General features: G+C 37.3%; 1 protein-coding gene across 1 annotated transcript in view; it reads right to left on the reverse strand.

Moving 5' to 3' along the window:
• Positions 1 to 980: 980 nt before the first annotated feature.
• LOC119086113 (zinc finger protein 431-like) overlaps positions 981 to 20,177 on the reverse strand; it is a 37,668-nt gene continuing 18,471 nt past the window's right edge. Inside the window, exons 2-4 of the mRNA XM_028880395.2 lie at positions 7,928 to 8,054; positions 7,678 to 7,738; positions 981 to 3,773 (exon numbers count right to left, since the gene is read on the reverse strand). Coding sequence (XP_028736228.2) covers positions 2,225 to 3,773; positions 7,678 to 7,738; positions 7,928 to 8,054 — 1,737 coding nt within the window. The 3' untranslated portion in view covers positions 981 to 2,224. The remainder of the gene's footprint in view (positions 3,774 to 7,677; positions 7,739 to 7,927; positions 8,055 to 20,177) is intronic.

The raw sequence follows: 20,177 nt of genomic DNA on the forward strand, positions 1-20,177 counted from the left end.
CATAAATTACACCTTTTCCAGAAAGATGAAAATGTTTCTTTGGATACACATATGAAGTATTTAAGGATTTGTATATTCTCTGTTAAGTATTTTAAAATTAACATCATTAAAATGTTTTGACAAAATAAAAATCATTGAAAATACATCATCTTTCCTTAGACTTGTCTCAGGAGACTGACACACAAGGATCTTGAATTCTAATGTATCAATGACTAATTACTGACGTTCAAACCAGGCTGGATAATAAACATCATTTCAAGGGAATTTGTGAAAAAATATTAAAAATAAAATCAGGAACAAAAATCCACCACCCTTTCACAGACACACTTACTTGAAAAGTATAATCACATGCTGCCTGAGAGTTACATGAAAATGGACCACTTAGATGATAGCCATCTCATTCTACACATTGCAGCAGATAAATGTCTTTCTAATTCAAAGCACAAAAGAATAACAAGGGCCACAGAAGGAATATAAATACCACAAAATAAACGTCACTAATTAAATTTGCCACACATATAACACACTTCAATATGTACCTCAAATGTTGCAAAATAGAATCCACAATGTGGTCTTCACATCAGTCTTTAGTAAACTTGGTTAATAATTTACTTACTTCAAGGTTACAATGAAAAAGACTTGAAAGAATTTTTTTCTCGAAACTGAAAATAACTGTACTGTCTAATGTTTTAACCAAATTGTTTACATGAGTAGGGATTTTCTTTTGTATAAGTACCTACCTATTTCCTGACATCAGGATGCCATAAAAAATTTAAAATATTGACAAGAATGTAGACAGAGCCAAGCCTTTAACACAAGTTCATGCCCTGGACCAAAGTCTGATTTTTGATGACTTCCAATAGTTCCTGCTACAAAAAGCTCCAAGGATCTAACCTTTTTGAGAACCAGAATGCACATATACTTACCCACACAAAGACATACAGATATAGGATAATTAAAATAAAAACAAATCTTTAAACTATTTTTCAATCATGAATGTTTTTCTACTGAAATTTCAGTATCATGGGTTTTGAGGCATCTAAAGGGTTACAGAGTTTCTCTCCATTATGAATTGGTTTATGTAACAGAAAGCAAGCATGCAGGCTTGAAGTCATAGAAATCAATCATTTTCAGTCTGTGATATCATTTGGGAAGATTTAGAAAATGGTGCCCTGCTGGATGAAATATGTCACTGGGGGTTGGCACGAGAGATTATATATGCATACCATTTCCAATTTATACTTTCTGCTTCATGGTGCAGGTAAAGAATATGAATTCTTAGGCTCCTGCTTTAGCTGCCATGTCTGACACTTGTATCCATGCCACGTTCACAGGGTTCATATATTGCTCTGGAACCAAGGGCCAAATAAAATCTCTTTGTTCACTTTGTTCACTTAGACATTACATTTTATCAAAGCAACAGAAAAAGCAATAATACAAATCTATGAACTTTTAAACATGGATTCATTATTTCATGTGAATGAAGAAAAGTATGAAATCTAAGAGTTATTTTATCATTTAAGTTCATAGGCCTTTTGTCCATATAAGATTGCAGCTATAAAAATAAAGAGGGGCATCATAATTCTTAGATTTACATGTGTCAATTTTTTCTCCAGAATGAATCTTTTATAATTGAATGTAAATATATTGACTGGAGATCATACCAATTCTTATAAATATACAGATTCCCTTTGGTATGAGTTTTGTCAGATCATCAAAGTCTTATGTTATATTCAAAGGCTTTAAGAGATGAATTACACACTAAAAGTTTTACAGTTATAGGGTTACTCTGAGTTGTAACTAGGATTTATCACATTGAGTACATTCATAGGGTTTCTATACAGCATGTGTTCTTTATGTACTTGAATGTTACTTTGAAATGCAAAGGTTTTACCACATTGATTGCATTCATAGTTTGTCTCCACTATGTGTTCTTTTATGCAATTAAATATTTTGATAAGCAAAGGCTTTACCACACTGATTATATTCATAGGGTTTCTCTCCAATATGTGTAATTTTATGTTTTTGCAGGCTACTTTGACGTGCAAAGACTTTTATTACATTTATAAAGTTTCTCTCCAGAATATGTTCTTTCATGTCCTTGTAGATGACTGTGTTGTGCAAAGCCTTTATCACATTGATTACATTAATAGTTTCTCCCCAGTATGTGTTCTTTTATGTTCTTGAAGATGACTGTTGTGCAAAGGCTTTATGTTGATTACATTCAAAGATTTTCTCTCGAGTGATGTGTTTTTCTATGAACTTGAAGATGACTCTGACGTGCAAAGCCTTTACCACATTGATCACATTCATAGGGTTTCTCTCCAGTATGTATTCTTTTATGCTTTTGAAGAGTACTGCGATGACCAAAGGCTTTACCACATTGAATACATTCATAGGGTTTCTCTCCAGTATGTGTTCTTTTATGTTCTTGTAGATCACTATGTTGTGCAAAGGCTTTACCACATTGATTACATTCATAGGGTTTCTCTCCAGTATGCGTTCTTTTATGAATTTGAAGATTACTGTGAAGTGCAAAAGCTTTACCACACTGAGTACATTCATAGGGTTTCTCTCCAGTATGTGTTCTTTTATGCATTTGAAGAGTACTGGGGCGTGTAAAGGCTTTACCACACTGATTACATTCATAGGGTTTCTCTCCAGTATGTGTTCTTTTATGCCTGTGAAGATCACTGTAACGTCCAAAGGCTTTACCACATTGCTTACATTCATAGGGTTTCTCTCCAGTATGTGTACTTTTATGGCTTTGCAGGCTACCCTGACATGCAAAAGCTTTATCACATTGACTACATTTATACGGTTTCTCGCCAGTATGTGTTCTTCTATGTCCTTGAAGATGACTGTGTTGTAAAAAGGTTTTACCACATTGATCACATTCATAGAGTTTCTCCCCAGTATGTGTTCTTTTATGTTCTTGAAGACGACTGTGTTGTACAAAGGCTTTACCACACTGATCACATTCAAAGGGTTTCTCTCCAGTATGTGTACTTTTATGAATTTGAAGATGACTCTGACGTGCAAAGGCTTTACCACATTGATTACATTCATAGGGTTTCTCTCCAGTATGTGTTCTTTCATGCCTTTGAAGAGTACTGTTATGACCAAAGGCTTTACCACAATGACTGCATTCATAGGGTTTCTCTCCAGTATGTGTTCTTTTATGTACTTGTAGATGACCATGTTGTGTAAATGTCTTACCGCATTGATTACATTCAAAGGGTTTCTCTCCAGTATGTGTTCTTTCATGCATTTGAAGATTACTGTGAAGTGCAAAAGCTTTACCACACTGATTACATTCATAGAGTTTCTCTCCAGTATGTGTTCTTTTATGCCTTTGAAGAGTAATGGGTTGAGCAAAGGCTTTACTACATTGATTGCATTCATAGAGTTTCTCTCTAGTATGTGTTCTTTTATGCAGTTTAACAGTACCATGATGTTCAAGGGCTTTACCACATTGATTAAATTCATATGGTTTCTTTCCAGTATGTGTTCTTTTATGAATTTGAAGATGGCTGTGTTGTACAAAGGTTTTAACACACTGATTACCTTCACAACATTTCTCTCCAGTGTATCTTCTTTGATGCCTTTGAAGATTATTGTGACATGCAGAGGATTTATTACACTGATTAGATTCATGTGGTTTCTCTCCAGTATGTCTTCTTTCATGCCTTTGAAGCTGACTTTTATATGCAAAGGTTTTATTACATTGAGTATGTACAGAAGTTTTCATTCCAGTTTGGCTTCTTTCATGCCTGCAAGGATAATTGGTATAAGTAAAAACTTTGCCACATTCAACATTCTGTTGACTTAAGTTTACAATTTGTTCCAAATATAAAGAGGAATCAGATTTTATGGTATCATCGCAGTGTTTACATTCATGTTGCATTTACACAGTCCTAGTACTCATATGCCTTTTCTGTAGTGTGAGTTTGTTGATGTCTTAACAATGAAGCTAGAAACCAATTACTTGTATACATGAATCAAATTCACCAAGTGTATTCAATGTGGAAACTGCTACACATTTTTTAATTGAGAAAGAGATTGTTATGTCTTTCTGTATCCTTATGCTCAAATGGCTTATATCCAAAGTGACATGTGATATCCCTAGTAAAGGAAGAAAAACAAACAAAAGATTTCCACATTGAACTCAGTTTGACTGATGGGTGATGTCACTTTGTATGCTGTGAATGTGTTGCTCTGATAGGTTGGTAAATAAAATGCTGATTGGCCAGTAACCAGGTAAGAAGTATAAGCAGGATAAGCAGACAAGGAGAATTCTGGGAAGAGGAAGGCTAAGTGAGGAGACACCATCCTGCCATCCAGGAAGAAGCATGTTATGGCACACAGGTAAAGTCGCAGAACATGTGGCAACAAATAGACTAACAGCAATGGGGTAGTTTAAGTGTAAGAGCTAGTCAGAGGTAGACCTGAGCTAATGGGTAAGTAGTATAAATTAATATAAGGCTCTGTGTGTTTACTGTGGCCTGAAAAGCTACAGACTGGGAAGGACACAGGAAAACTTTCAGCTACAAATGGAGTCAAGTCATGGGGTGAGAATTTTCACCTAAAACTTGTGAAAGTTTAAAAAAAATAAGATTCTAAAATGGAGCTAAAAACAGCTTCATAGTTGTGTATCTTAGACAAGCCATGAGCTACAATATGATGGGTTCACAGCAGAGTGTGTTGTTGACCTGCAGCATGGCAGATTTCCACCACACTACAACAGAGGAATCTCCAAGCTGTGCAGTATGCTGCATGGTAGATATAGCTCTTGCTAATACAGAGGAGAAAAATAGAAAGAAAGAAAAAAAAAGGTTTCTGGGCCACACACTGCTTTAATGGAGGCATGACCCAGTTTTTCCAAGAGCTGGTGGTACACATGAACCAGAGCTGGAGGTGAATTACCTCCGCCATGTTGAAAAGCTGAAATGGGTGGAGTCAGCAGCCAAGCCTGCCACTTTTTGTCCTGGCCATGCAGTTTAGCAGTTTAATGTTTCTCCTGTCCAGATAAGGATTATACATTCAAAATAAGACAAACGTAGATGGAATAAACCCTAAACAGTTTACGTTGTGTGTAAAAATGTACATAGATGTGGAAGAGAGAAGAAAAGGAATATACACAGTTATATAAAGAGTTTTTTTAAAAAAAATCTTTGAAGAGACAGTAAAGGCAGTATAAATATAAGCCACATAAGGATGGCTATTACACAGAAAATCTGGATTATATTATGTTTGGAGTTTTAAACTGCAGAGAGACATTTGATTATAAAAACAGCTGAGTTAAATCAATATATATACTTTAAAGTTATCTTGATTTCAAAATTTATGTTTATGGATACACTGATTTGGAAAAGAGGTTTTGCTTTTATTTCCAGAGTAGATGAGAACTTATGGATTGCTTTCAGGCTAATATGGTTTGACCAGCCAAGACCCCCTGAAAGATCTCCAATGACACAATGGCATAAATCATCTAACATCCAAAATCAACTTCAAGGAAACTGGCTCAGAGAATACAGCCCCAGAGAATACTTCAGTCAGAACTTCACCATAATCCTAAAATTTTCTTTGTATCCCCATAAGAATATAACACCCTTTATCAGCAGGAAGTCACCTAGAAAACTACACTCACATTCCCCAAAAAATAAATTATGGATGTTTGTCTGTGTTTAGGTTGTTGGTTACAAATTGTTATTGGTCATAGTCAATATATTTCTAAAAGAAGAAAGAGGGGATATAATATGGAAATATAGGATATAGATATGATAAGATAAAAGAATAGATTATTGAACCTACTTTTAAAGAGCAATTTGTTTAAAATGTGTTACAATGCTATGTATTTTAGTTTATTGATATAAATTTAGAGTAGATTTTGTTATACTATATATTTATTTCCTCTATTGTTTAAGGTATTATGTTTATGTAACTCATTTAAATTGTAATGGATAATTAAGAAATACAGGTTAATAATTAGTTTCTATTACAGTCAAACTTATAGTCATATTAAGTTTTCTAGGTATACATAGATATAATTCAATTAGGTAGATAGTCTTCAAACACTTCAAAGACCTACAGAATATGGGATTTAAAATGTTTTAAAAACTTAGACTTTCCTGGACAATGAGACACGTATGCTCCCAGCAGCACCAATTTACTTCAGAGAGGAGGATGGATGTCAAAGACACTCCATATGGAGTTTATCTTCTTCTTGGCAAAAATGGTCATTTGGGCAAGAAATTGTTCTTGCCTGTACTGTGTGAAAGAATGTTTTATCGACTGGACTTACAGGACCCATAGGAAGGTGACCACTGAACTTTGCAAGATAAAATGGTTCTTCAGGTTCCTGCTTTGCAGAAGAAACAGCCAGACATTATACAGGACACAGAGAGAAGTGACTGAGAGACTCTAGGCCTATGGGTTGAAAATGGATGCCCCAACATTTCAGAAGAACTTTGGGTGACTGTCCAGGCAGCCAGCTGTCTCTTTCATTCTAGATTTTTGGAAGTTGCTTAAAGTGCACTTTCTGTTTACTTAGGTAATATTATATCCTTCAGAGGTCTTTGATGTAGTTGAAGACTAGATAGATATAGTGAAAATTTTCCTTGGTTATGATAAAAAATAAATTAGATATGAAAATTTAGACTCACAAATTTAGAATAGAATATGTTCTTTAATTTTACAAAATACAAATAGATTAGATATTGTAAGTGTAATTCTTGCTTGATAACTGTTCTATTATATGTAATTTTACTATGTTGAAATTAAAAACTTCCTTTTAAATAGAAAGAAAAGGGGAAATAATGGGTGATATCACTCTGTATACTATACTATGGATGTGTTTCTCTGATTGATTGATAAATAAAATGCTGATTGGGCAGTAGCCAGGCAGGAAGAATAAGTGATATAAGCAGAAAAAGAGAATTCTGGGAAGAGGAAGGCTGAGTGAGGAGACTCCTGCCTGCTGTCCAGGGGCAGCATGTAATGACACACAGGTAAGGCTCCAGAACACATGGCAACATATAGATTAAACAGTTTAAGTGTAAGAGCTAGTTGGTGGTAGGCCTGAGCTAATGGCCAAACAATTTTAATTGAAATTAACAGCTTCTGTGTGTTTACTTGGGTCTGAGCGGCTGCAGACTAGGTGGGGCACAGGAATACTTTCTGCTTATTTGACTTTTTGTCCTCACAGACTTGTGGTATAGGGATTAGTTTCTCTACAACAACTGCCCCTTGGCTCTTGACTCTACCCCTCTCACTGTATAGCATAGCCACAACAAGTATATGAGCAATATGAGCTTTACTATGAACTCTTTGCTTACTAGAATGTTTTAGATATACACTTATCACTTCAATGTGTATACTTTTTGTTATATGAGTAGGATGAAATAAATGGATTGGCAGTTCTACAGCAGAGCTCTCATAGTGCTATGATTCAAATGGTGATATCCGTTAAGGCATTGTCTCCTTTCTTAAAAAAAATGCCTTGCATATGTAATCCACCTATATGAAATTGAGGTATATGGTTTTGTGAGAATTTAGTAATCATTGATGCACTTTAAGTGGTGCTTATTAATACTGCTGCTTTTTTTAAAAAAACATCCAGGACATATTACAATTTTTTCAGATGCACATTTGTATCTGCTTGGACAAGACAATTACCTTTCATGTCTTCTAGAATTTTGACAATGTTCTTCAATATTATGGTCTTCCCAACTGTATCCTAAAATATAGCACCAGAAAATGTATATTATTAAACACTTTGTAAAATTTAAGTTACTATCTTCAGTGAATCTTAGAACAATAACTTATTTACTCAATTCATTCTTCTTTCTCAAATTACAGAGGAGGATCCAAAGCCAAGGAATAGTTGTACCCTTACTATAAAACATGAAAGAAAGTACAGTCTTACCTATAATAGCGAGGTTTCTGTAGGTCTCCAGCATGACATCTTTGTAGAGATTCTTCTGGGAAGGATCCAGCAAAGTCCACTCTTCCCAAGTGAAGCCAATATGCACATCATCATAGGTCACTGTATTCTAAAACATCCCATACATATATAGAACAGAAAACATTAGACTGACAATATTGTAAATGTATGCTTCTTTGACAGTACAGTCATATACTTCTGGTGCTCCCTACTCTCACTCCATGGCAGACATTATAATGTAATTACCAAGTCGCTTTAGAAGAAAACTGAATAAAAGGGTCACCTCTGTCATTTATGTACCCTTTGAATGACATATCACCTTGCAAAAGAAATGCCTATTAACAAACATGAAGAGACAAGTAAACAAATCCACAGTACAGAGTACACATGAGAAAAATTGTATGAACAATTACAAACTACAAAGAATATGAATAAGATGGACAAGCTGGATGTGGCTCATAATTTTAACCCTCAAAAGACAGAGCCAGGTATATGCCTCTGAGTTGAATGCCAGCCTAGTCTATGCAATCAGGTCCAGGATGGCCAGAAGTACATAGTAAGACCCTGTCTTCCTTGCAAAAACTAGTTAATCCAACAAAAAAGATAGAAGGAACACAGAGATTGTTACTGAGAATCCTACAAAGAGTTATACATCCCCTCTAGTTCTGTATTCATCTTCCAGAAACCTGAAGTGCCCAAATTCAAACTGTAACATCGATAAAATTTTCCTAAATAGAACTAACTGCATGTTGTAATAGTTACAAATGGGCAAATGAAAACATTAGCAATGTAAATGTTGATCATAAATAATCAACATAGGGTAGGGGAGATGGACTAAGTAGTAAAGAGCTTTTGTTGTTCTTGCAAAGAGGTGGGCTCAATTGTCAGTACTTATATGGGGGATTACAACTATCCATTATTCCAAGTTCAGGGTTTCTGAAACCATCCTTTGATCGGTGTGATGTACACTTATGATACATATCCATGCATACAAGTAAAATACTCATTTTCGTTTAAAAGTTCAAAACAAAACAGGCAGGAAGGTCATGCACCTGCAAACCAATGACTTAGAAGGCTCAGTGTAGTGTGTAGCTGTTTCAGCTTTGACCTGGAAGTACTACCCCCCATTAAGGCTTCTGGTAACTGTCACACCTATGAGGCAGGGCTGAGATAGGTGCCCTTAAGACCTGGGATCCAGATGTGTTGGCTTTCTGGGTTCCTGGATCCTGAAGGCTGGAGGTAGACTGAGCAGAGTTCTCCAGAGAGTATCACTGGACTGCATTTCACCTCTCCCAGACCCTGTAAACTGCCTACCCTGCCTCCTGCCTCATGCTCACTTGGCTCCTGGCTGCAGCTGCTGCCAATCAGCATTTTATTTACCAACCAATGAGAACAACACATTCACAGCATGCACAGCACCATCACCCATAAGCTCAGTCAATATTAACACCACACATACATGCCATTCTGAGAAACAGAATGATAACCTCTGAAAAATTTTAAAATTCAAAATATGGGTGAAGCTCAATACAACAGCATATGCTTGACATGTGCAAAAACCTACATCCCAGGCCCACTCCATTACCAAAAAATATAAAAACTAAGAAGCCATGAATGTTGGCCCACCTTTGATCCCTGGACTTGAGACCTAGAGTCAAGAGGATCTCTGAGTTCAAGGCCAGCCTGGTGTACAGACCTCCTTTCAGAACAGCCAAGGCTACACAGACAAAACTTGTCTTAAAAAACAACAAAAAATTAAAAGAGTAAGCTACCAAAGTGCCTTAACACTGAATAGCAATTGCTTCTACTGAATCTTATTTGACATAGAGTTAGATTCTGTAATGGTGGTGACAGCATGAAAATACAAGGAAACTGGATTAGATTAATTTCAACAACACAGTAGACAAAGAACAGGAAATGTGTTAAGGCTGTAGAAATGGATATTACACCCCAAATTAGGAATTTCATATAGAAAATCTCTTCCTACTAAAAGTTTCACAAGCAATTAAAAGAACGTCACCAAGGAAAGACACGTGATTAAGTAAATCATCCTATCTGGGTGGTTTTTCATTCAATCAACTACATTCTGACCCAGGAAATGATATGCTCATGGTCATCCAAGAAGAAAATGCATTTAGTCACTTCAATGACCCTCATAGTCTGCAACAGTCCCTACATTGTTCAAATGTCCAAAGTCTCTTCTGACACTCAAGATGATCTTTTGAGAGTGACATCTTGTAAAATCAGAAAATGAGTTACATCTTTACAATATACAACAGCACAGAATGTCATTCACATTCCAAAATAAAGAAATGTAGACACAGTGAGGGAAGATTGGACCAAGGCAAGCCTAAAGCACAGCAGGACAAACATCACATCCTGTATCTCTATCTCAGATGCATGGGGCTTCAGTTTCAAAATGTTTTGATGGCCCTATCCCTGCAATTCTCTCTTTGGTTACTTTCACTCCTTATATGCTGCGAGCTCTCCTGGGAAGATGTCTCATAGTTAAGGTATCTCAAAATCTTGTGGTCTCAAATTGAAACCAGGTTGTTATGGAATATTATTTTAAGATGTGTTATAGTTGTCTGTGCTGTGGAAGAATTGTTTGAATGATGAATATATGTGTTGCATTCTTTTATGTTGCAACTGTTTAACTCTATGAAGCTATGATACCTTGTGTGTCTAAAATACTTGATTGGTCTAATTAAGAGTTAGTAACCAATAACTGGGCAGTAAAAGATAGGAAGGGCTGGCAGGCAGAAAGAATAAATGAAAGGAGAAATATGGGAGGAAAAAAGGAAGGAGCAAGAAAAGGAGAGGACACCAGGGACCAGCCACCCAGGTACACAGTACAGCAAGGAGTAAGAAATAAAGGAACACAGAATAGAGTAAAATAAAAGACCAGAGCCAAAATGTAGATGGGATAAATTAAGTTGAGAAAAGCTGGCTAGAAATAAGCCAAGTTAAGGCCAAGCATTTTTAAGAAAGAATAAGCCTCAATGTGTGTGATTTATTTGAGAACTGGGTGGCAGGCCCCCCAAAGAGTAAGGAGTGAAAAAAATAACCAACAGCAGTAGGCTCCAACCCTACAGCTTCATGCAATGGACTCTCACAGTCTCCTCACTAGGTTTCTGACACTGCCAACCATGGATGCCCATAACAATATGCCCAAACATAGATGCTAAACTGTAACCACAGACTAGGAATTTTGATTCTTTCTTGTTTCCAGGACCAGCACATGATGTGGAATCCTGCAAATTTTACTTCATAATTGGGATGGACACAAACATGCTTAGACCACAGATATTGCAGGTTTTGTATAAAATTGCTTCCTGGGGCTATAAATTCCTTTGCTCACTTCTTCCATAAATTGAAGCTGAATGTAGTCTCACCTTTAGAGCACCTTGCTAGGCTAACTTCCATAGCAAGGGCCTTCTCTATAATAGTGATAAACTTCTTGAAAATACCTGTCTGTTTCAGCACTTGACTGCCCTCTGAAACTACCCTTTCATTTTCATTTATTTCTGCCCCACTTGCTTTTTTTCCACTGTAGACCTAAATGAGTCATCAGTAGTAACCATCCAACAGATTCAATATTCCATTTAAGGAACTAGCCCATTATTATTTTTTAATTCTGCATTACTACATTTCCAGAGTATGGGCAAAATAGGATTTTGGAAACAAATTACACAAATGACATCTACCTTAATTTTTATAGATTCTATTTCCAGCTGAAATCCTATGATTTCAATCTCCACTTTCTACCATTACTCTTAACATTCTCATCTTCTTGGTCCTATAAGAACAGCCAGTTAAGATCTGTATACAACTTTCTATGGTTTTTGGCACCTAAAGTCCTGATATCTTCCATATTGTTCCAAAAGACAACATTCTCAGGTTCTAGCTTGTCATAAAATTGCCTTGGGTGTTCCTTTTTTTTTAAACTCTCTTTTATGATGCTGCGTTTAAGTTCTCAAAACAAAAGTATGTCAGGCAATGAATGGGTTTATCTGGCAGTTTGTGTCAGATGACACTCCATCATTTTGGGAGTTTTGAGGGCAAAGATTGTTTCCTGGTTTCTCTCTTGCCAACTCACTGTCTCGTGCTCAGATAGCTCTCTTTTCCATCCAAGGCCCACTTTCTTAGGGACATTGACCCTTTAGTGGAGGAGCCTTCCCACATCAATTATCAATTATCAATCAACACAAACTATTACAGACATAGCAGTTTCTGGCTATTGTGAATAAAGCAGCTATGAAGATAGTTGAACAAGTGTCATTGTGGTAAAATGGAGTAGCATCTTTTATGTATATGCTCAAGACTGGTATAGCTGCATCTTGAGGTAGATTGATTCTCAATTTTCTGAAAATTGAATATTGATTTCCACAGTGACTATACAAGTGAAAGGAATAAATCCCCTTGCTCCATGTCCTTGTCAGCATTAACAGTCACATTTGTTATTGTTCTTAACCATTATGACAGGTGTAAGATGAAATCTCAAAGTAGTTTTCATATCCATTTCCCTGATGGCTAAGGATGCTGAACATTTCTTCAAATGTTTCTCAGCCACTTTCGATTCCTCTATTGAGAATTCTGTTTAGAGGTGTACCCTATTATAATTGGATTCTTTGGTTTATTGTTGTCTAGTTTTTTGAGTTCTTTACTATCCTCAGTAAGGCAACCCAGAAGCACATAGACAAACATGGTTTACTCACGTATAAGTGTATATTAGCAAGTAAATAAAGTACAATCACAGAAAACACAATTAATCACAATAAAATGCACACATGCAGTAGGGCTAAATAACAAGAATGGCTCTAGGAGAGCTGCATAGTTCTCCCCAAAAGAGGATATAGAATAGATTTTATGAATATAATGGAGGTAGGTGGCAATGGGAACAAGAGAAGGAGGAGGAGTAAAGAAGGGACAGAGTGGAGAAAAACAGGGAGAAATGACTGAAATGGGAAATTTTAGCAGACACATGGAAAGAGTGCAGTGCAAACTCCTGAAATCTATAAGGGTGGCCCTAGTGAGGACTCTTAGTAATCAAGAATACAGAGGCAGACTCAACCATCTTCTGTAACCACATAAGGCTCCCAGTAGTGGGACTGGCACACCAACCCAGCTGGAGCAATGGTGGCTCAGAACTTCTTTAGTGGTTCACTGCTGTGGATGCTGTGAATGTGTTGCTCTGATTGATTGATAAATAAAATGCTGATTGGCCAGCAGTCAGGCAGGAAAAATAGGATAGGCGGGACAACCAGAGAAGAGAATTCTGGGAAGTGGAAGACTGAGTCAGGAGACGCCAGCCTGCTGTTCAGGGAGCAACATGTAAAGGCAACAGGTAAAGCCACAGAACAGGTGGCAATGTATAGATTAACAGAAATGGGTTAATTTAAAATATAAAAACTAGATAGCAAGAAGCCTGCCACGATTGGTGGGGGAGAAAGATTTGTCCTGACTGTGGGCCAGGCAGGACCAGGAAAATCTTGTGGACTGCAAAAATATATCATAGAGATTTAGCTGTGTATTAAAGCTGAACTTTGACCGGCCAAAGGCCTGTCCAAAGGCAGAATATTTGGTGTTATCCAGCCTTTAATATTCCAGCTGTCTTCTGCTATGAAATCCTTGCATGCCCAGACCAATTGGTAAACAATTCAGCTCCCCAGACCTGCTGTACATACTAGGTTACTAACTGCCCTGCTGAGCTTAGGAAACAAGCTGGCAGGAGATGCCTAGCTTTGTTTCCTGTGCTAATGAAGCTCAGACCATCCTCTTTTCTTGAGGAGGCCTAGTGGATCTCCAGAGCATTTTGACTAAAAACAAAAGAGGGTTTTACATATCAAGGTGAGAGATAAAACAACATTCCTGAGGAGGCAGAGAACCATGTGCCCAGGGAAAGAAAGGGCAGGAATTTTCTGTAGACAAGGACAGAACAGCATGGCAAGAGAGAAGAGAGGACAACAGAGGTTCCATAGAAAGTAAGCAGATCTCCAGTAGAGTTTTCTGAGTGCCAGGAGTACAGAGTAGCAGAGATGGAGAAAGAGGGTACAGAGGATGAAGATGAGGCTGAAAGCATAGAAGTTAGTCATTAGCTGGACTATGAGCTAGGGAGCTGGACAGAACTGCAGTTATGGAGACAGGATTTCATCCCAGAGAAATAAAGTAGATGGATATAGAGCTTGTTATGTCTAGAGTTATTCCTGCCTTGAATGTCTGCTGGAACTATAGCTGAATTGATATAATTTTGTCTCAGAGGAATAAAATTAACAGACATAAGAACACAGTGTATGTAGATTTTTTCCCCCTGATATCCCACGACTGACATAGCAAATCCCCCTTGGAACCTGAGGAATCAATAGGAAAACTTCAGCTACAGTCCACCAATGCCTAGTCTAACTTGAAGCCCATGCTGTGAGAGGATAAAGGTCTTCGTGAATAATCAGATGTGTATACACAGTCCCTTGCTTGCTCATGAGAGGCCACTTAGATATATTGGATGAGAGTTGTCAGGATGTCTCTGTTTTTAGTCATGTCTTTATCTATGAATGTAGTTTTTATGACTTTTATTGCCTGCATTTTTTGGAATATATAAACTGTAAAAAGGCATGATAGGACAGACCAATGAGAGAGAACAACATGAGAGAGAACAGCCTGATGAGAACAACATTAGAGAATAAAGAAAAGAAACCATCAAGAGAGTACATGAGTGTTCTTACTTTTTCTAATAACCATCAAAAAGAAAAGTCATAGCTTCACAATGCTGTTTATTTCCCTTTGAGGCCTGAGTCCTGTTCTAAAGTCTGGATATCTGGGGCATTTCCAGGAAACTGCAGTTGGGAGGTATTGTATGAGAGACAGTAAATTTTTTAAAGATGTAGATGAATGGTCTTGTTAAATAAGAAACACGGAGCCAATGCAGAGATGAAAGCCCAAGAGATCAAAGCTAAAAACCTTACCCTTCACTGCTGCTGTTGTCCTCTTCAGCAAGAGCCCTACTTCCTGTTTGTTTGTCTTTTTTATAGACTTTCTATTCTGCCTTCTCATTGGTTGGTTGTAAACTTAACCACATGACCTCCTCGTCATTGCCTGTCTGTACAGACCTCCAGGTCTTCTATGGTTGGTATTGAGATTAAAGGCATGTGTCTCCATGCTGTCTATATCCTTGAACAGACAGAGATCTGCTTAGCTCTGCCTCCCAAAAGCTGGGATTAAAGGCATGCACCACCACCACCCAGTTTCTGCTATGGCTTGCTATTAGCTCTGCCCCCAGGCTACTTTATTTATTAACATACAGATAAAATCACATTTCAGTACAATTAAAATATCACCATAAAAGAAAGAAAGGGATGTGGTCACAGTGAGGGAATATTGGAACAAGGCAAGATTAAAACTCAGCAGGGCAAACAAGAAACCCTGGAGCTCTGTCTCAGGTGGGGCTTCATTTCAAAGGGCATAATAAGTAACTCTAGCCCTGAAAATTTTCATACATATCTATCCCTTGCAACTATACTCCCTGTATGCAGCACTCCATGGCAGTTGTATTATAGGATGGGAATCAAAACATCATCTCAAAATACCAATTGGCTTCAACTTCACAGTTTCATTCAATTAACTCTCACAGTCTCTTCACTGGGTTTCTGACTCTGCTAAACATAGATGAGTGTAACAGTGCTGAACTGAAACCACAGAGGAAAAATCTATGACCTATCAGTTTTGCATCTTTCTTGTTTTCAGAACAAGTACAACATGGGTTATTCCCCCAAATTTGACTTCTAAGTTTTGATAGATGGATTGGACCACAGTTACAGAAAGTTCTGTATGAAGTTGCTTCTTTGGATTAGGAAACAAGCTGCCTATTACTTCCATATATTGAAGGCTTAGATGGCTGGAGACCTACTCTAGGGGACATTCCTAGGTTTCAAATGCCAAGAAGGGTCTTCTCTTTAATGGTGATAAGCTTCTTGAAATTTCCTGCCTCTGCTTCACTACAGGACTGCCATTTGAAATTATTTAGGGCTGTTTTTCTAAGACTGACTTTTCATTTGTTTTTACACCACTTGCTTCTTTTCCACTGTAAACCTGAATGAGTCATCAGTAATAAACACCCAACAGAATCAATACTTTGTCCAAGAAATCAGGCAATTACTTCATAATTCTGCTTTCCTCACTTTTTCAGAGAATAGGGAAAATAGGAATGATTTGAGGACAAATTATTATACAAATGACCTGTAGCTAAAGTTCTTATGGTGTCTATTTCCCTCTGAAATTCTATGATCTTAAGCTAAACTGTCTGCATTACTTTCAACACTCTCATATTTCTAGTCCCACAAGAATAGACAATTAAACTCTATATGTAGCATTCTATGGCTGTTGCCCTCTAAAGTCCTAATATCTTCCACATTTAACAACAACAACAACCAAAAAAAAAAAAAAAAAAAAAAACACATTCCCACATTCTACTCAGCAACAAAATCACCTTTTTTTCTTTTTTTTCCCTGGAGCTGAGGACGGAACCCAGGGCCTTGCGCTTGCTAGGCAAGCGCTCTACCACTGAGCTAACTCCCCAACCCCCAACAAAATCACTTTTGGTGTACCACTTTTTGATCCAATTTGCTTAAATCTTGCTGTAATTAAATTCTTTAACCAATACCATTTCAGGTAATGAACAGGTTTATTTGGCTGATATTGCCAGATCACAATCAACAATTGTAGGGGTTTAGGATAGAAAATCAAGCTAGGAATTGAAGGCAAAAATCACAGGGAAATTTTATTTATCAGAACCCTTTCTTGCTTGGTCACTGTTGTGTCCTGAGCTAGATCTCTTAACCATCTGAGGTCCAGTTGCTTAGGGTATCAAAACCTCAGTGGAAGGGCATTCCCCACCAATAAATATAATTTCTCATAAACATAGTAACTAGTGATTCTGATCTGAGCAGATCCTCAATTGATGTTTGTGACTCTAGGATACATCATGTTGACAGCTGAAGCTAATTAAGACAGAGATGATGATATTAGAAGATTTTAAAAACACAACCCCAAAATATTAACCATGTCAATCACTTAAGGAACAAGAACCCAAACATGAAGTTGGCAACAACTGGAAAACACAGATATGTCAAGTAATAAGGAGAAATGAGCATTAAAGATCAAGAACAAAAAAGTAAAACTGTCTCTCTACAGAAATTTCTCACATAGACTTAAACTCAAGAAACTCATAACATCATATAGCAAATTTTCTGAAAATATATTGGTAAAGATCCATCATTTTCTAGAGAAACAATAACTTTAGATGACAATTAATAAAATCAACAATAGATGGCACCTCTGACCAAACAAGACAAAGACATATCTACAAATATATATCATGGTTGCTTAAACAGGAACAGATTCTAATCAAAATTAGCCCACAGGAAGTCACTGGCCAGCACTCATCTTATGCACTCCAGTTCTGTCTTGGCAATAATAGAAAATGAATAGGATGAGGAAGGCTGTACCACTAACATTGGAGAGATTTGCTTGAATCCCTCTGATGCTTTAACTTTGTGGAAAATAGTTTTGATTACTAAGGCTCTCATTATCTTATAATAAAGAACAGGATAATTGTTAGGATCACTTAGGCACCCTTTTGTTTCCTATGACTGATGACTGCTGTAAGTCTGCATGAGAGTGAGGAAATGAAAACTTTTCCAAAAATAATGCCAGATAACAGATTTTTAAGAAAATGGTGTATGATTTGTATTGTACACTTAAAGCAATTTGTTTTGTTCTAATTACATTAGTCACGAGAACTTTTGAAACAAGTTTATCTCCCCATCTTTTGTTATGTTTTTATGGGGGAGAATGTCTTCCATGTGTACACAGGTGACATACAAGAAAAGAAGGTGTCAGATCTGCTGGATCTGAAATAGCAGGTGGTTATGAGCCTCCCTACTTGGATACTGGGATATGAACTCAGGTCATCCCCAAACAGAACACATGCTGCATCACCTGTGCATCACTATATTACTTTTTATTCAATAATATAAAAGTTTTCCACAGATTAACAACAACAAAAACTAAATAAACAAAGAAGTAAATAAATGATCCATGGAAACATGATGCATCACTATTAAGATGTTTTGTACTGGAAATTTGCAGCATGAATTTAATGTAATCCCAAGAAATTCCCGACAATTTATGATAGGATTTCTGATTTGAATGCTAAAGGCACAGATGAAACATTCAGAATAGTCAGCAATAGGATTATGAAAAAATAACATACATATTGATACCATGTGACTTCTATATTTACCACAAAATTAACAATAAAAAATATTGACAATACTTGTGAAAGAATAAAGGAGATAGAAAGAGCCAAGAACAAAAGCAGGAAAATATAGTCAACTTTTAATCAGAAGGTCAAAGGAAAATCAACCAGGAAAAGTGTGATCTTGACCAACATTACCCAACTACCTATAATTCTATGTGTACAGAAATTAACAAAGGCTTCACAACTCCCACAAAATTAAATCAAACTGACCATTAAATGTTATGTTTCTGACACTTCAGCTACTGATATTTCTTCCAAACAGAGAGGCCCCAATATCTAGAGCTCTTTTGGCAAATGGAGGTAATCTCTTGCTATGGCTATGCAAAGTCTCATGTCCCTTTGTGGTTTTAGGCAAATCAAGCTCCACTGATGCCCAATCACAAAACAGTGTAGAAGAATAATCCAATGTTTATTTCCTCTAACATGGATTATGGCACATGATCTGGATCTGCTCTATCTTCTTGACTAGAAATATGTAAATATAAGTATCAGAGCCACCCACAGGCAGGGAAGCAGAGGTCCTCCTCTCCACAGAATCCACATTAAGGGAGGCTCAGAGAAGAACCACTGCCCAGGTCACCACATGGACCAAAAGAAACACAGTCTGGCTCATGGTCTATCCCAGTCACAGAAGCTCTGACAACTCAGCAGAACTGCTCCTCTTGGTCTGGGGTCAGTGGTCCCCACACTCACCATGGCATGGATTTTGGTCTCCCTCACAGCTGTGAACAGCAGAGTCAAATGAGAATCCTGCAAGGAACATGCAAACTACCTCCCACTGGTGCTCCTAATTGCTAAGGCTTCCCAGGGTCTCACATTTAGTTAAGGCCACCCTTATGGAATTCAGGAGAGTAGTAGCTCCCCTACTGGATGATCAGAGATCAAATGACATGGACAGCAAAGGCCTTCTCAGCTCTGCCCTTCCACCCTATGGACAGACAGGATCTAATCTGTAAAATCAGTAATTTAGTAGAAAAATCTTCCAATCTCCCAGAGCACTTCTTATTCCCCTTCCAAAGCACACACTCCTTTTTGTAGAAATACACACTGATTGTCCAGTGCAGTCAACCCTTTGCTTCATAGATGGAAAGTCCTTCAACCAAAAAAAGGTCACATTCAAACAGTAACTGTTGTTACTGTGATTCTGTTAAAGAAAAACAGACCATGAATTAGAAAACAATGAGTAGTCAATGGTAGGGCTTTAGGCAGGAAAGAGACTGTGGGCATACTGTAGTTATAATCTTACATAATTATTTTGAAAAGTTGAAACAGAATTCATGGCCATGTGTTCCTTATACTAGGGATTTGCATGAGAGCAAACCAATGATTACTCACATCTATTTTTTTCCTGAGGTTATACATCTTAAACAAGAAAAATGGCAGTCCTATTAGGCAGGGCCACACCATTTTACTCAGAGAGGCAACCCCTCTCCACAAAGGTACTGGATGAAGACCATAACAACTCTCCCAAGCATTTTCTTGGTTTTAAAGAAGGAGCTCTGTCTTATTGTCAATACATCAGGCCCTCAGGGAAAGCTCCTAATATCTAGGCCCTAGGCTGTTACTAAGTCTCCCAAGCATAATCCTCTTCCCTGCCTGAGGGCCTAAATGAAAGCCTTGCTTGATCAGTCAAGTCCTTAACACAACAGTGTTTTTCTTTTTAAATAGTTGTCACCTGGTATCATATTGCCCATCTAGCAGAACTACACCTTTCTCAAGAAGAAAACTGAAACTTTATGGCACACCAGGCCTTAAGGTTGGTTGTGACCCTGTAATGCCCCCTTGAGCAGCTTGTTAGAGGCCTGTTCTTTAATATGGGCATAGGCCTAGTGAATGGTTTTAAATCAGGGGTGGCTTCTCTGTAATGGTTTGGAGCCAAATATCTGAAAAATTCTACTGAGCAAATATGTATTCTAG

This window comes from Peromyscus leucopus, chromosome X (genome assembly GCF_004664715.2).
Source record: "Peromyscus leucopus breed LL Stock chromosome X, UCI_PerLeu_2.1, whole genome shotgun sequence".
Classification (NCBI taxonomy): domain Eukaryota; kingdom Metazoa; phylum Chordata; class Mammalia; order Rodentia; family Cricetidae; genus Peromyscus; species Peromyscus leucopus.